The 15,802-nt window shown below is 45.1% G+C and overlaps 1 protein-coding gene across 1 annotated transcript in view; it reads left to right on the top strand.

Moving 5' to 3' along the window:
- The window catches only part of Utp20 (UTP20 small subunit processome component), an 85,599-nt gene that overhangs the window by 50,846 nt on the left and 18,951 nt on the right, over positions 1 to 15,802 (top strand). The window contains exons 30-44 of the mRNA XM_006979834.4: positions 1,711 to 1,934; positions 2,721 to 2,865; positions 3,808 to 3,895; positions 4,888 to 5,031; positions 5,321 to 5,371; positions 5,474 to 5,626; positions 7,506 to 7,661; positions 7,943 to 8,083; positions 8,471 to 8,608; positions 9,987 to 10,126; positions 10,340 to 10,422; positions 12,191 to 12,465; positions 13,258 to 13,397; positions 13,554 to 13,710; positions 15,167 to 15,265. Coding sequence (XP_006979896.1) covers positions 1,711 to 1,934; positions 2,721 to 2,865; positions 3,808 to 3,895; positions 4,888 to 5,031; positions 5,321 to 5,371; positions 5,474 to 5,626; positions 7,506 to 7,661; positions 7,943 to 8,083; positions 8,471 to 8,608; positions 9,987 to 10,126; positions 10,340 to 10,422; positions 12,191 to 12,465; positions 13,258 to 13,397; positions 13,554 to 13,710; positions 15,167 to 15,265 — 2,134 coding nt within the window. The remainder of the gene's footprint in view (positions 1 to 1,710; positions 1,935 to 2,720; positions 2,866 to 3,807; positions 3,896 to 4,887; positions 5,032 to 5,320; positions 5,372 to 5,473; positions 5,627 to 7,505; positions 7,662 to 7,942; positions 8,084 to 8,470; positions 8,609 to 9,986; positions 10,127 to 10,339; positions 10,423 to 12,190; positions 12,466 to 13,257; positions 13,398 to 13,553; positions 13,711 to 15,166; positions 15,266 to 15,802) is intronic.

Here is a 15,802-nt window from a genome sequence, read left to right as displayed (position 1 = left end):
TGTACTGCTTAGTAGCATACACTCACTCACACACATGTGCACACACAAAAATAAATCAATGTAATGTAAAGCTGCCACTTACGTAGTACCAGTCAGATGTTAAAATTGATTTGTCCATCTATAGAAACGTCTAACGGTTGGCTTTTGCAGTGATCCAGTTAGAGCTGAGCTGTGTCACTACCCTTAATCTTACAAGGAAGAGTACATTGTCTGAAGACTTCGGGGAACTCAAGCCAGCTGACACTTGTTTACTGCCCGGTTGCACAAACTAAGACGTCACTGCCGATGGAGACATGCAATTTTAAAAAAGTAGTAATGAGCCAGGACGGGCACTGTGGTCTGGGAGCCTTGACTGACTTAGCTGCGCTGATTCTAGTCACGACATCCACCCATGTCCCCATGGTACCCACCTCTGCCTTTGAGCTTTGTCGGCTCCAGCAGTCTGTCGTCATGCCTGGCTTGTACTCTCTAGTTATCTACCTAAAATATCAGAGCAGAGACCAGTTCTCCTGGTGTGTCTCCCTCCACAGTTCTCCTCCTATCACAGGGGTGCTTGGTACTCCTTGCGTGTCCAGAGGGTGGTTGAAGTTTCTGGTTAAGCCACGCCCTTCAGCATGGGCATGTGCATTGCACCTTGGGTCTCGGATCCTCCGCTTGTTCACTGTAAGACAGACGTAACAGAGCCTAGGGCTCGGAGATGGATCAGTGAAGTCCCTAACGGGCAAGGTGAGAGCCGGAGTTCTGTTTGCAGGACCGTGTAAAGGCAGGCAGATGGGTGGTGGAGGCAGACAGATGTGTGGACACTCACTGCAGCTGGCCTAGCCCACTTACCAAAGGTCCATGCCAGTGAGAATCTCTGTTTCCAAACAAAAGTGGAAGAAGACCCCGCGGTTGTCCTCCAACCCCCACATGTGAACACGCACGTTCCCACAGGCAGAAATAACAGGCGTACCTGACATAACAGACATAACTGCTTACGATGATGATGTGTGTGAAGGGTTGAAGCCTGTCCATACTATGCCAGATATTAATTGGACCAAAAGGTACAGAAACAGAGCTGCTTAGAACTTCTGTTAGTGTGCTGGTGCCAAGTACTTGAACTCTTTCCAATGATAAAGTTAATCTACCCATGGTTTTTTTCCTAAAAAGTATTTGATATGTTTCTACACAGAGGAATATTCTGCTTCTTCCTGGGTGCTTTATTATTAGGATGGCTTTGTCCTCTCCAAGTGATAGTGTTCTCTGAGTTCTATATATCCACATACATAATACAACACTTGTTGTTGTCCATAGATCTCTATATAAGTTTGTAGACATTGCATTTTAGAAACCTTATCACTGAAAAACGAACCTTCCTAGGCTCTTTAGAAAAGACTTGAGACTGGAAGTCCAGCAGTGACTGGAGTCTCAGCTCTACTGTTTCATAGGATAGCTCAGTGGCTTTAGCAGGTCTGCCCCTCTTCATCTGTGATGTGAAATAGTGGTACCTCATAGAGATGTCATGAAGAATATATATATATATATACATGTATGTATGTAATAGAATGTTTATAGAGTGCTTAGAATGAGCCATTGGGTTCTAGATTTAAAATAATTTCTCCTCATATACACATACACCTGTTAAAGTCAATGCAGAAACTCTTAGGGAATGTTTTAGACATAAAGATACTGAGAAATAAGGTAATTGTTACAATGCCTTTCGCCTTGCAGATATTTCCCTCTTCTGGCTAAACAGAAACCTGGACACCCAGAATGTGATATCCTGACCAATGTCTTTGCAGTTCTCTCTGCAAAGAATCTGTCCGATGCCACAGCCAGCATTATAATGGACATAGTCGATGACCTTCTCAGCCTTCCAGATTTTGAGCCCACAGAAACAGTGCCGAGCTTGCCGGTTACTGGCTGTGTGTACGCCGAGGTGGCAGACAATGCAGGTGTGTGCGCTGTGCAAAGCGGGTGGTTCACAGACTTCAGAGTGGCTGTCGCTCTCGGGAAAGAATCAGTAGCATTTGACTTTCTTAACAGCCGTGTGGGAAGGTTTCTTGTCTCAGAGAAGTGTGTAATCAGAAATTCCTTGCACGTGTAGATGACTTCTTCCCAGGAAGTTCTTAGCTGTCCTCCAGGACACTGGGAAATGTTTTCCGCTGTTGTACCTGAATTCTTCTGTTACACTATCTATCCCAATAGTTCCTGCACTGCTATAAGCGATGAGTTATGTACCCTAAGGTCTTACATGAATTGGTAATTTAAGAGCCGGTCAGTGGTGGCGCACACCTTTAATCTCAGCTCTTGGAAGGCAGAGGCAGGAGGATCTCTGTGAGTTCGAGGCCAGCCTGGGCTACAGAGATAGTTTGGGGACAGCCAGGGCTGCACAGAGAAACCCAGCCTGGAAAAACCATAAATAGGGCTGGAGAGATAGCTCAGAGGTTAAGAGCACTGACTGCTCTTCCAGAGGTCCTGAGTTCAATTCCCAGCACCCACATGGTGGCTCACAACCATCTGTGGTGAGATCTGGTGCCCTCTTCTGTATACATAATAAATAAATAAATCTAAAAAAAGGAAAGAAAAACCATAAATAAATAAATACGTGTGATTTAGCTTCTGGTGTCTCTTAAGGAAGAAAAGGTTATTTAATGATTAGAGTTGAAATTTAAATGCTCATTAATAGTTGAATACTTTCAACGATGAAGGAGAGTTAATTGAAACAATCACTGTTGCAGAGCCTGTCACCGTGGGAGGGAGACTGATTGTGCCTCATGTGCCTGCGATTCTTGAGTATCTCAGCAGAAGCACAATAAGTGCAGAGAAGGTGAAAAAGAAGAAGAACAGGGCACAAGTCAGTAAGGAGCTCGGCATCCTTTCCAAGTAAGTGGCGTCCGTCCGTAAAAGGTAAAAGGGGGACGCTCATGGGCTAAAGTTTTCAAAACCTCTAACTGAACAAATGAGGAAAAAAGAACAAAACCTGTGCGAGGCACGTACAAGATGCTGGGTTGACTGTCCAGCAGTGAACATCATACAGAAGGGGAGGGAGGAGGGAGGGCCGAGCACCTGCTGAGTCTCCAGGCCCTGGGCAGACTTGCTCGCTCCTCCTTTGCATGGCTGCTTAATCAGTCTCAAGTTTTGTTAGATCACTGAAAATACTAGAAAGAGCAAACCGTTTGAAGGCTCAGGCCTGTTTTTTTCAAAGACTTTGGCAGTAAAGGTAATAATATATAATCAGTTTCTCTAAAGGCAAAGTTAGTAAGAAATGATTTTATCTTAAATTTTAATGTAAGCTTTATGAAACATTGACAACTTTTTAATATTACTTTCAGCAACATGAAAATGATAAACTGGGATAGAAGCCAGAATATTTTATGTATGTTTCTAAGTTTCTCTAAGTGTTGGCCAAGTTATCCCGGGTCAACGATGTGGCAGTGGAAAGATGCTGAGCCCTTAGGCTCCAGGAGGCCAGAGTCGCGGCCTCACACACAGCCGCTCCTCTTAGTCTCGGTTCTTCTCTAAGCAGCATGGGCCTGAATAATCCCTCTGCTGTGGCGTTGTTAATGGAATTGCATTGAAATCGTGTGTGTAAAACCTTAGTGGTGGTGCTTGAGAATGTTATTTCCTTGCAAAATAAGGAAGCATGAATTGCCTGATTGCAGCACTGACATCAGAACCCACCCAGACAACCAGATCCCGTGAAAACGACGCAGCAGTGGCTGGGAGTGAGAGTGCCCGATGCCCAACCGACGGTTCTCTGCTGCTTAAGGCTTAGCCCTGCTTCTTCCTGGTGCATCTTCCTAACGTGTCCACTGTCTTCTTTAGGATAAGCAAGTTTATGAAGGACAAAGAGCAGAGTTCTCTCCTCATTACACTTCTCCTTCCCTTCCTCCTCCGGGGCAGTGTTGCTCAGGTACAGTTCACAGGACGGTAACTTTGTCCACGGAGGGTTGCTCTCCCCTTGGGTTGTTTGTGTGGATGATTTTACTGGTTAACGTCTGTGATGTAGTTGCTCCAGAAAACCTAAGGCTGTATAGAAGTCAAACATTTGAAGTAGAGGGGATTGGGCTAGAATAGATGGGAGAGAAGCCATCACCTGCCACCCCCTCCTATTACTTCTGTCCATTCCTGGATTCTTCCCTCTTTAACAACAGATAGAACCCAAGAAGTTCATTGTGCATTGTGGAGTCATGAGTATAGATCACACTGGCAAAATTGAGTGAAAAAAAGTCTCTCTTTTAATATTCAACCAAGAGTTTTTGATCAGATTCTAAAACCCTAAGTCCAGTTAAGAGGTCTTCTCGAGGCTCATTTATCAGGTATCAGGAATGACCAGACAGTCAGTCATTCAGCTGTAAGCCCACAAATCTATACAGCCAGAAGCATCCATTTTTCTCAGCAGGCTCATGCCATTGGCTCCACTTTGATTAACCAACCAAAGAGAGTGCTTCAAACTCACATACAGTCTCTATTAGAATTGAAGGAAAAAACCGTAACCATAGATTTTGTGTTAAGTTAAAATGCTAATTTTTAAATGCCATGAAATAATCTTTTCCAATTCTTAGACTGTTTCCAATGCTATCATAAAATAGAAACTGAACTAGGTGTGGTGGTACACACCTGTGATCCCCGCACTTTAGGAGGCAGATGCAGGAAGATTGTTGCAAATATCAAAGCCAGGTCTCAAAATATATAAACAGTGTGTGTGTGTGTGTGTGTGTGTGTGTGTGTGTGTGTGTGTGTGTGTGTGTGTGTGTGTGTGTGAGAGAGAGAGAGAGAGAGAGAGAGAGAGAGGGAGGGAGGGAGGGAGGGAGGGAGGGAGGGAGAGGGAGAGGGAGGGAGGGAGGGAGAGAGAATAAATACAGTTCTCTGAAATACTGAAATGCGGTTTCTCCCGGTTCTCAGGATACAGAGCTTGATATCCTGGTGACAGTACAGAACTTGTTACAGCATTGTCTGGACCCCACCCGCTTCCTCAAACCTCTGGCCAAGCTCTTCTCAGTTATTAAGAACAAGCTGTCAAGACAGTTGCTGTGTACCGTTTTCCAGGTATGTGCGAGGCATTTTTATCCCAGATCGCCCTTTCCTTTGTCCCCTAAAACATCGGAGCAAGCCACACCTTTGTTCTACTAGATGATAGGTGACGTTGAATGGCTTGAAGGACTAAGGCGTTTAGAGCAGAACAAGTAGTTGTATCCATTGCTAATTATGCTCAGAGCCAGGAATGGTGCCACAGGCCTGCAAGCCAGCATTGGGAGGGTAAGGCCAACCTGGGCTACAGAGTGAGAAACCTGCCTCCTAAAACTCAAAGAATGAATGGATTGCCCTTTCCTTTCAGAGTCTGTCTGATTTTGAAAGTGGACTAAAATATATTACAGACGTTGTAAAGGTAAGAAAGAAAGCTTTTTTTTTTTTGGCTTCAAAAGTATTATCATTTTGGTTTATTAACCCTAATATCTATTTATATGGTTTTTGCCATCATTTCTTGTAGCTTAATGCCTTTGATAAAAGGCATCTCGATGACATCAACTTTGACGTCCGCTTCTCAGCATTCCAGACCATCACCTCTACCATAAAGGAGATGCAGACGGTGGATGCTGACTACCTGGTCCCTGTGATGCATAACTGCTTCTATAATATGGAGGTGGGTGCTCACGGCAGACGTTGAGACTGTTTGGACAGGACACCACTAAATACAGTGACTGAATTCCTAAATTTGTTTCAGAAAGAGGACAGGGGTTTTTAGGGCAGACTTTTCTTTTTTAAATGCTGACTTTTTGTTTTGTGAACCACTTTCTGCTACTCTCGGGATTTGAAGGACTAAAACGTTAATACATGGAAGCAGTTGGAATCAAATCAACAAGTTATGTATTGCCTGAGTGGCGGCACACTTCCATGGTCTCACCCCTGGGGAGGCGGGACCGAGGATCGCAAGGTTGATGCCAGCCTGGTCTACAGAGCAAGCCCCTGTCTTTCGTTGCTTTGTTATTTGGTTAATGTTTGCATATAGACAGAGTCTCACTGTGGGGTCCTGTCTGAACTGGAACTCTATGTGGACCAGGCGGATGTCACATTCACAGATGCTCCGGCCTCCACCTCTTCAGCCCATCCTACCGTCATGGAACACCACAACCGGCCCCTCTTAAAGAAGAGCTGAATGTTGCCAAGAGCTGTAGGGAGAGAATAACAAAGATGAAAACCTCTGGGAAGGAGGTTCCAATGATGGTCGCACAGCCCTCTTAATATTCTAAAACCCACGAGGGCCAGCACGGTGGCTCAGTGGGTAAAGGCATATGCCAGTCAAGACTGATGACCTGAATTCAGTCCCCAGAACACATGTGAAAAACCAGATGTGGTATTGCACATCTGTAATTCCAGCAAGATGGAAGAGGGAGACTAAAAAAATCCCCAAAGCTTGATAGCTAGCTAACCAGAAGTACTCACAGCAGTAGAAATTCTGCCTTGCCAGGGTAGAAGGCAAGACTGACTCCTAAAAGCTGTCCTCTGCCCTCCTCCACACATGTGTGCATTCTCTCTCTCTCTCTCTCTCTCTCTCTCTCTCTCTCTCTCTCTCTCTCTCTCTCTTTCTCTCTCTCTCTCTCTCTCTCTCACACACACACACACACACACATACACACGCACAAGTAAACATTTTAAAACTGTTGAACTTTAAAAGAATGAATTTTATGGCATTAAAATATGTTCATCTCTAGGTTAACTGTTACTTAACCTAACAGAAGGTTTATCTGCTTTTATTGAAGATTTACTAGAGGTAAAGGGTGTTTGTATTAAGTGCCATATTACTCGATGGAATGAAATCTGAAACAGGAAATGAAACCAGTGACTTGTTTTTTTTTTTTTTGGTTTTTTTTTTTTTTTTTTTCGAGACAGGGTTTCTCTGTGTAGCTTTGCGCCTTTCCTGGAACTCACTTGGTAGCCCAGGCTGGCCTCGAACTCACAAAGATCCGCCTGCCTCTGCCTCCCGAGCGCTGGGATTAAAGGCGTGCGCCACCACCGCCCGGCCGAAACCAGTGACTTGTTAACCTGCAGTGACCTCAAGTAACTGGCATTTCTTACTCTGTCTGAGGTTAAGAGTTTCTATCCAGGGCTTATTTCTTCATTTATCATGTCAAATTTCAGCACAAGGAGGCTGCATCTGCCTGCTAGCTGAGTTGGGAAAACCTTCTCTGGACTCCCCAAGTTCTTTTGATTTTTTTTTTTTTTTTTTTTTTTTTGGAGGTTGGGGAGGGCATTGAGACAGGGTTTCTCTGTGTAACTGTTGCTGTCCTGGAACTTGTTTTGTAGACCATGCTGGCCTCAAACTCAGAGATCCTCCTGCCTCTGCCTCCTTTGCTGGGATTAAAGGCGTGCGCCACCACCGCCTGGCCACAGGCATTTCTTAGTAGGGTTTTGCAGGATAGCTTTAATGGGGTTTCGCTTTCTTGGGGAAATAATAGTCTGTATTGTTTTAATAGATAACAGTCATTAACAGCAGAATAACTTGGGCTTTTTCTTACTTTCAGTTAGGAGACATGTCTTTAAGTGACAATGCCTGCATGTGCTTGACAAGTATCATCAAAAGGCTAGCTGCTTTGAACGTCACAGAGAAAGACTATAAGGAGATCATTCACCGCACTCTCCTGGAGAGACTGAGGAAAGGACTGAAGAGCCAGACAGAGGTATTGAGACTTCATCCTTTCCTTACTACTGTCTGCAGTGTTCTCCCTCTTCCGCTGTTGAAAAGCAGTCGGGTTCAGTGTAAATAATTCAGTTACCAAGTCTTTTGAGGAGAAGGCGGGTGGGAGTGGTGTGATGTGGTTTTTTACTTTATAATTTTTTTTCTTGCAGGGGAAGAAATGATTTACTTAAAATAGCAATAGCTTTTTCATCTACCTTATATTATCTAGGAAACGGATACTTTTAAAATACTCCTTTTTTTGTCTCATCTTGATGTTTGCAGAGTGTTCAACATGATTATACTCTGATCCTTTCCTGTTTGATTCAAACTTTTCCCAATCAACTGGAATTTAAGGACTTGGTGCAGCTCACTCATTACACTGACCCGGAAATGGACTTCTTTGAGAACATGAAGCACATTCAGGTAGATGCATTCATATAACACTTGAAACAAGTCTGCCTCTGGCAAAGATGGCCCGAGGTTCCCAGCTCCTTTCCCTGCTCTGCGTAGCCATCGGGCAAATTTGCGTATGAGACGATCATCTCCTGGGAGTCTCGTTTCTTGGTGGCATCACCAAAGACAAATCGTAACAGTGTCAACTTTCTCCGGTTTTCCTAAAGGTTCAGGTCCATTTTTAAGTGCTATGCATTACATTTCTGAAAACAAATCAAGGCCCGGGTGTTTGGTCGCCTAGTCCATGACTAGGTTTCCCGCCTGTACACGGTTCAGAGAAAAGCACATAGGGCTGAGGCAGAGGTGGTTTTAGCAGAGAGCGTGTGGTAACCACTGCGTGTTTTATCTGTTTTCTAGATCCACAGACGAGCGAGAGCCCTGAAGAAGCTGGCCAGACAACTCCTGGAAGGGCAGGTTGTACTGTCTTGTAAATCTCTCCAGAATTACATCATGCCTTACGCCATGACTCCAATTCTTGATGAGAAACTGCTCAAGGTAAACCACTAGGCAGAGGAAGCATGAGCATTAGTAACCATACTAATTTTATCATCATAACTAGATTGAAATGAATGTGGTTTGGATTTTTTAGAACCACTCCTGGCACATGGGAAATTCTGTGTAAATTGTAAATATATTTTTTATTTTTATTATTATTTGCACATATGGGCCAATCTCCAAAATAAAAATGAAATTCACCTTTCTGGAAATTTCTAGATTTCTAAGATGGTTTCTGGTTCTTTGAGAAAGAATCTCACTGTGTGGCCCATGGTGCCTTCGAACTCTCAGTTTCCATCTCAGCTCTCCAGCTGCTGTCCTTACAGGTGTGTGTGTACAGGTGTGTGTGTTTGGTTCATTGGTTTTCTTGTTGGTTGGTTTGTAGACTCACTCTGTACTCAGGCTGTCCTAGAACTCACTGTGTAGCAGGGGCTGGTCTCAAACTCACAGCGATCCTATTGGTGCAGACTCCCAGGTGCTGGGACTATAGGCCGGAGTCACCATGCCTAGCAAGGTCCTTCCTTCCTTCCTTCCTTCCATATTCTCAGGGTGGGCGTGGCTCATTGTGTTACCCAGTCTGGCCTTGAACTTACGCCCTCCTCCCTTCCTAGTAGCAGGACTGTGGTCATGTACCACCATACCCAGCCTTCAAGGTTGCTTCTTTAAATCCCAGTTTTAAAAGCCAGTAAGAACCACCAACTCAGTGTCGTGTTCAAATCAAAGGAGCCTTTCCTCAAGCGGCCTCTCTCGTCTCCCTGGACTATAGGCTACTCCTCCCTGGAGACCAACTACCAAGCGCAGCATCTGTCTCTAACTCAGAGACCAGTTGACTCTTCGGGGTTCTTCTCCTGTGCAGGAACCCCACAGTTCCTGTGTGTACAGAAAATTCAGGTCATGGCAACGTTCACGTTCTTCCTCTTGGGGAGCACTGTTCTCCTGCTGTATTGAACATCCTGGGTTCATTTTGACAGCTGGGTTTATTTTGTCCACTTTTCTAGTTGAAGAGCAGTAGTATGTAGTTTTTGACATTGGTCACAACTGCTTTACTTTCTCATTCACTACCAGGAGTCTTGAACCCATCTGGAAGATCTGGGTAACAAGGTGTTCAGAGTGCATTAATATTAAAGAATTTAAGGAAGTTGATACCATCCTTTTCTGGGATTAGGGTAGAAAAAGGAGTAAGGATGATTGATTTGACAAGCATACACAATGTCCAAATCAGTATCTGTGACAGTGGTTGGTAAACTTCCTTGTGAAGGAACGGGTAGTCTCTTTCCTTCTGTAATTCCCGGCGGCCTGCTGCCCTGTGGCCTTTACCAAATTAACCTTGTGTTCTATTAGCGATACTTGTACATTGATGCTCTCGGTTTGTTTACAGCATGAAAACATAACCATTGCTGCCACCGAGGTGATTGGAGCTATTTGCAGACACCTGTCTTGGCCAGCCTATGTGTATTACTTGAAACATTTCATTCACGTCTTGCAGACAGGCCAGATCAACCAGAAGCTGGGGGTCAGGTATAGTCAATTGTCTTTTGTCTTGACCATGTAACCGAAGCATTGCTTCCTAAAGGCGTCTTTCTGAGATCACTCATATGCTCACTGTGTGGTTACAGTCATGCTCGGTAGTGTCACGTGGTAAACAGTCGTCCCGTTGCTATTTTCACGGTCCCTCTCCCCTTCATAGATGATATTGCTAATCAAAGGGCATGTCTTTATCTTTTTTGACAGTTTGCTGGTGATAGTGTTGGAAGCGTTCCATTTTGACTACAAAACTCTTGAAGAACAAATGGGAAGTGTTAAGAATGAAGAAAGTACGTTTTGAAACTTTCTTAAATTAGATTCTCATTTTATTCCTGGATAATTTGTGATAATTAAAGATGGCAAAATGCACTGATTTTTCTTCTCTTTGTAGTAAGGACCAGTTACTGAGTCAGACAGAAACTGAAATAAATGAAAGGCTTATTCTTAGGAAATCTTACTTACCTGTATACAAGACACATCTGCAGTTGTCTAATGTAAACACCTGAGCTGCTGTTTCTGTCCTAGAGGTCTGATTCCCTATGTATGACAGTCTGCCTGTGGGTACCAGCAGTGAGATCCTGGGCCCAGTCAGCTCAGGACAGCCTTCTTCCTTCTGTCTCCTCTGCGGCAGCCTCCTTTGTACTGTCCTCAGACTGACAGCAGCATCCCACTGAGACACAGCCAAAACCCTTGACCCCAGGGTAGCCTGAATCAGCACTGGACCAGCCCAAGGTGGAGGGAGCTTCACATCCAGGTTGAGGATAAAGAGCATCTTTGACTTACAGTCCCTTATGATGCTGAGCCAAGAGTTTTCATTTTCTAGTTCTTAATTCCATATGTTAGTTTAAAGTTCTCAATAAGACAGGTGGTGGTGGTGGCAGCAGCGGCGGCGGCCCACGCCTTTAATTCCAGCACTGGGGAGGCAGAGGCAGGCAGATCTCTGAGTTCAAGGCCAGCCTGGTCTACAGAGCAACCTTGTCTTGAAATTTAAAAACATGCTCAACAACAATGAAATGGTAAATGGAATTTTTTGAGCAGATGGGCACTATCTTGTCATTCTGATAGGCACCCCTCAAGAACCCATTAGTTACCTGGATTTTCATAATAGAATCTGAGCTTTGGCTACATAAGAAAACCAAGTTTCATAGTCAGTAAATGACAAAAGAAGGGACTTGGTTTTTTAGTAGTCGGTGGAATAACAAACGTGTTTTAGACAGTTACAGAATTTACTTCTCACAGTAGTTTGGCAAGATGGGCGCCTCTTCCCTTTCACTGGTGAGTTGAAAGCGCACAGGGCGAGGTGGTTAAGTGAGATAGTGTCTTAGCAGGGTCACGACTGGCCTGCCTCACAGTCCTCCCCTGTCTCAGTTCTCTAATGTGCTGAAGCTTAGTGATGCAGCACTCAAGCACTGGGCCCTGGGTTGTGCCCAACACAGCAAGCGGACATAAATAAGCTGAGTCCCAGAAGACCATTTCCCCATGAGAGCCAACAGCTGATGACTGGTTCTCGTTCTTGTAAATGCGAGTTTCTGCTGTAAGGAAACTAGCCACTCTGTTTAGGAAGCCTTCTCTTGGCTAAGAATCCTAATTGCAGTGTGCTCCCCCCCCCCGCCCCCGACTGTTCGAAAACAACCGTCCTGGCCAAGCCACATGCGTCTGTAATCACCCTTTGCTTGTCTCTGTCCCTCACTGGACTCTCAACTGTGAGAAGGGAAACCCTCAGCCTTTCACTCCCCGCTGCTTCCTCCGCTCTTTCCTCACCTGCCTGTGACTGGAGATGAGTATTGTCTACTGGACGATAGGTACTGATGGGAAGAGCAGGCGGCCTGTCACAGCTGCACAGCTTCATCGTCACCATTATCATCGTCACCTCCTCTCCCTCTCCCTCTCCCACCCCCACCTCCTCCTCCTCAGACAGAAGCTGACTCTGTAGCTCAGGCTGGCCTCTTGAGAGTACCACTGTGAAGATTGTTAGCTTGGTTGAGATTGCAGACAGGTGTGACCCCCACACCTGGCTGTGACGTTTCTTTATGTAATTAAAGGTGACTTTGGTTACAGACACAGTTGAAATGACTGAGTCACTGGAACATGAAGCCCTGGAATTGGAGCCCGTGGATGAGGAAGAGAAGAGTTCGTCGGGTGGCAGGGAGCTGCTGGAGGCCGCCGAGGCAGCGGAGTCTGGTGGGGCAGCAGCTGTGGAGCAGGAGTGCGGCTCGAAGTCCGTCTCTTTCCTTCCGCGGACTCGGGAGGAGTTGGAAAGAACCATTCAGACCATCCAGGGAGCCATCACGGGGGACATCCTCCCCAGGCTCCACAAGTGCCTGGCGTCTGCGGTAAGGACTGGGCCAGCACGTGCTGCAGCCAAAGAAAGCTAACTAAACACGAGAGTCTATTTCCCTTTCTGCTCTTTGCCTACTTCTGTACTGTTTAAATGTCATCTTGGGCAGACAGTGTGGTCAGACAGATCCATCTTTCTCCTGGTTGACAAGGGTAACCTTAAACAGTGCATTCTCATATACCCAGAGCCTGCCTTTCTTGGTATAAAACAGCTTGGTCATTTTGTTTTTTGGGTTTTGTTTTATTTTTAATAAATAAAGTTTTATTAGAACACAGCCATTGTTTTGCATCATAGCAGCAGAGTTAACTAGCTTCAACAGAGACAAGCAGAGTAAGAGCACTTGGTGTGCATGAAGAGCTGAGCTCGGTTCCCCTGGCCTCCGCCTCAACACCTGGGGATGGCTGTACCACATGCCATTACCCAGTGCTGTGGGGAGGGTGGGTGGCTGAGGTCTGCTGGCTGTCCGCCTCGCTCCAGCTTCAGTGTGAGACTGTCTCAAAGGAATACGGTGGAACGATAGAGCAGGACATCAGACTCCCACCTCTGACCTCCCATTGGGTACACATGTGCACACACATAAACTAGCAATAGGCTTAAAATAGAATAATTGTCTTTCAAATGTAAAGTTAGGGTTCAAGAAAGTTCACTGTAGCAAACCCCAAGACCTGGGGTTCAGTCACTGGCCATAATCAAGTCTGGGGAAAAGGAGACAGTCAGGTGCAGGATACAGTGTTGGCAGGCCTTTGCGGTCCTTAGTGTTTGAATTTCCCCTAAACTTTTCTTGCAGACCAAAAGGGAAGAAGAGCACAAGCTGGTCAAGTCAAAGGTCGTGAATGAGGAGGAAGTGGTCCGAGTCCCCCTGGCTTTTGCCATGGTGAAGCTGATGCGGTCCCTCCCACGGGAGGTGATGGAGGCAAATCTGCCCAGGTATGTCGTAAGACATGAGAGGAGTTCAGAGGAACTCAGGACTTGCTCCTTTGCCTCCTGACTGGGAATTCGGGTTGTGCATAAGTGAGAGACAAACAGACGGGCGTGTTTTTATGTTTCTGCCTCTTGATTATTTTTCAACTGTGCTTTTTCTAGTGTTTTGCTGAAGGTGTGTGTCCTCCTCAAGAACAGAGCACAGGAAATCCGAGATATTGCACGCAGTACTCTCACCAAAATAATCGAAGATCTGGGTGTGCACTTTCTGCAGTATGTTCTCAAAGAATTACAGACGACCCTTGTCCGTGGGTACCAGGTGAGCCAGGGTTTGATCGCACAGGAGTCGTAGTACTGTGTGTCTGTCTTCAGTGAAGCTGACTGAGCAAGCAGTCGGCAACATTCACGTTTCCAGTCACAGCCAAGCTTGGGGACTCATGTCTCTCTTCCCAGCATTGGGAGGTTGAGAAAAGAGCGCCAGCAAGTCAAAGGCAGCTCCAGCTCCATGAGGCCCTATCTCAAATAACAGCAAAACCAGTTTCTCATCAGTATCCATCAGGCCAAAAGACCTGCCGTCTTACTTTACTTTCCTCATAGGCTAGGTTACATGGTCTTCTTTCTTTCACATTGTTTAACATTGTTTCATAGTCTGTAGATCTTCATAAAATTTTGTTCATGTTTATTTGAAGGCGTTGCCAACTGAGTGAATAAAAAAGAAGATATGTATATGTTTGATGTAAACTTGGCATAAATACAATTAGTAAGGCTACCAGGAAATGAAACATGAGTAGTTGCATGGTGGTCTAACCTGCCACAGCTCCAAGTGTGGCCTGGACAGCAAACTAGAGCCCGCCTGCACTTGCCCGTGGAACCTGCATCTACCAGGACCCTCGGGTCAAGTTTAGGGAGCCTTACAGCGTGTTCAAATACTCATTTAAAGTTCCTTGCATGTCTTAACTTACTGATGTGTAAGGAATATACTCTAAGTACAATCCCAGTCTTGCTTCGTTATGCGGCTTTTTTCGTCAGCATATATGTTTGAACGGTGTATGAAGGTCAGTATTTTACTACTCCAAGTGAAATGTGGAGACTCACTGCTGTGTGGGTGCTCCCCCCCTCCCCCCGATGTATTGTGGTTGCTTCTGTGTTTGAGGAGCGGGAACTTCATAGGGTAATGTTGTAACTTCAATAGTCCAAGGTAGAAAGTAGTCCTGCCCAGGGGAGTTACCATTGCCTCTTTCTTCTTTGGGTGTGTCTGCTGATATTCCCTTCAGTCTGAAGAACTTCTCTAGTAATCACATCTAGTGAATGTGGGGCTGGAGGCAGTGGGGTCTCACTTCCCTCCTTCTGGGAGGCCTTTATCTCACCTTCCTTCCTGAAAGGGCCATCACTCCTGAATACGGACTTCTACCTTGACAAAAAGCATTGGACACCCTTTGTGGTGAGCTGTTCTGTTGGTTCCCTTCCAAGTAACACGTCTTTTTTTCCCTGGCTACTTGAAAGACTGTGGTGTGTTTCTCAGCAGTTTACGTGTGTCTGAGTGCCTTTCCTTCATAAATCATCATAGTACCTAAGCATACCATTGGATTCTGAACACACTGTATTTTGTACAAGCCATGCTTCTGGCAAAGGACCTTAAATGGTGACATGTGGTAGCAGGTCTCAACGCTGCTCTGGGCAGTAACTAACACACGGAATCTTGCGTTGTGGACAGCACCCTCGTGTGTAGGGAGGGCTCTTAGCCGTTTGCATTCTAACTGTGTATCTCATCTTAGGTCCATGTGCTCACGTTCACCGTTTACACATTGCTGCAAGGCCTCAGCAGCAAGCTGCAAGTTGGGGATTTAGACTCTTGTCTACCAATAATGACTGAGGTAAGATTCACGGAATACAATTCTGCTTTCCCTAAGTGGGCGATGATCATTTTAACAGTTCACAAATAAGAAATAAAAATAGACTATAAAAGTGAAAGTAGAATGTCAGGTTCCACTCAGTGGAGGTGGGTTCTTTGTGTGTAGAAGACCTCTCTAAGTTTAAACCTCAGCACACATGCACACACACACACACACACACACACACACACACACACACACACACGAGCGCACAGCAGATGTTAGAAAAGCTGCGACTTCGTTGCCATGACATTCTGTTGTTGCTAGTGTCTCAAAGTTAGTTTAACCTTATTTTTCAAAAGAGGGTTGGCATTGCATGTCAACAGCTTTTGAAACAAAATTGAAATTTTTGAACAAAAATTTCCAGTTATGTCCAATAATCTTGGTTAAAGGAATAACTTGGATTTGTTGAAAAAGCTAAAAGTATGTTCAATCAGAACTTTATAATAATGAAGAAATACTTAGCTTTTCAAAATAAATAATTTAAATGATTTGGGAGGCAGGATTAGGAGTATAATG

The sequence above is a fragment of the Peromyscus maniculatus genome, chromosome 18 (assembly GCF_049852395.1).
Source record: "Peromyscus maniculatus bairdii isolate BWxNUB_F1_BW_parent chromosome 18, HU_Pman_BW_mat_3.1, whole genome shotgun sequence".
Lineage (NCBI taxonomy): Eukaryota > Metazoa > Chordata > Mammalia > Rodentia > Cricetidae > Peromyscus > Peromyscus maniculatus.
Note: the sequence above shows the minus strand (reverse complement) of the source record. Positions and strands in the feature narration are given on the sequence as shown.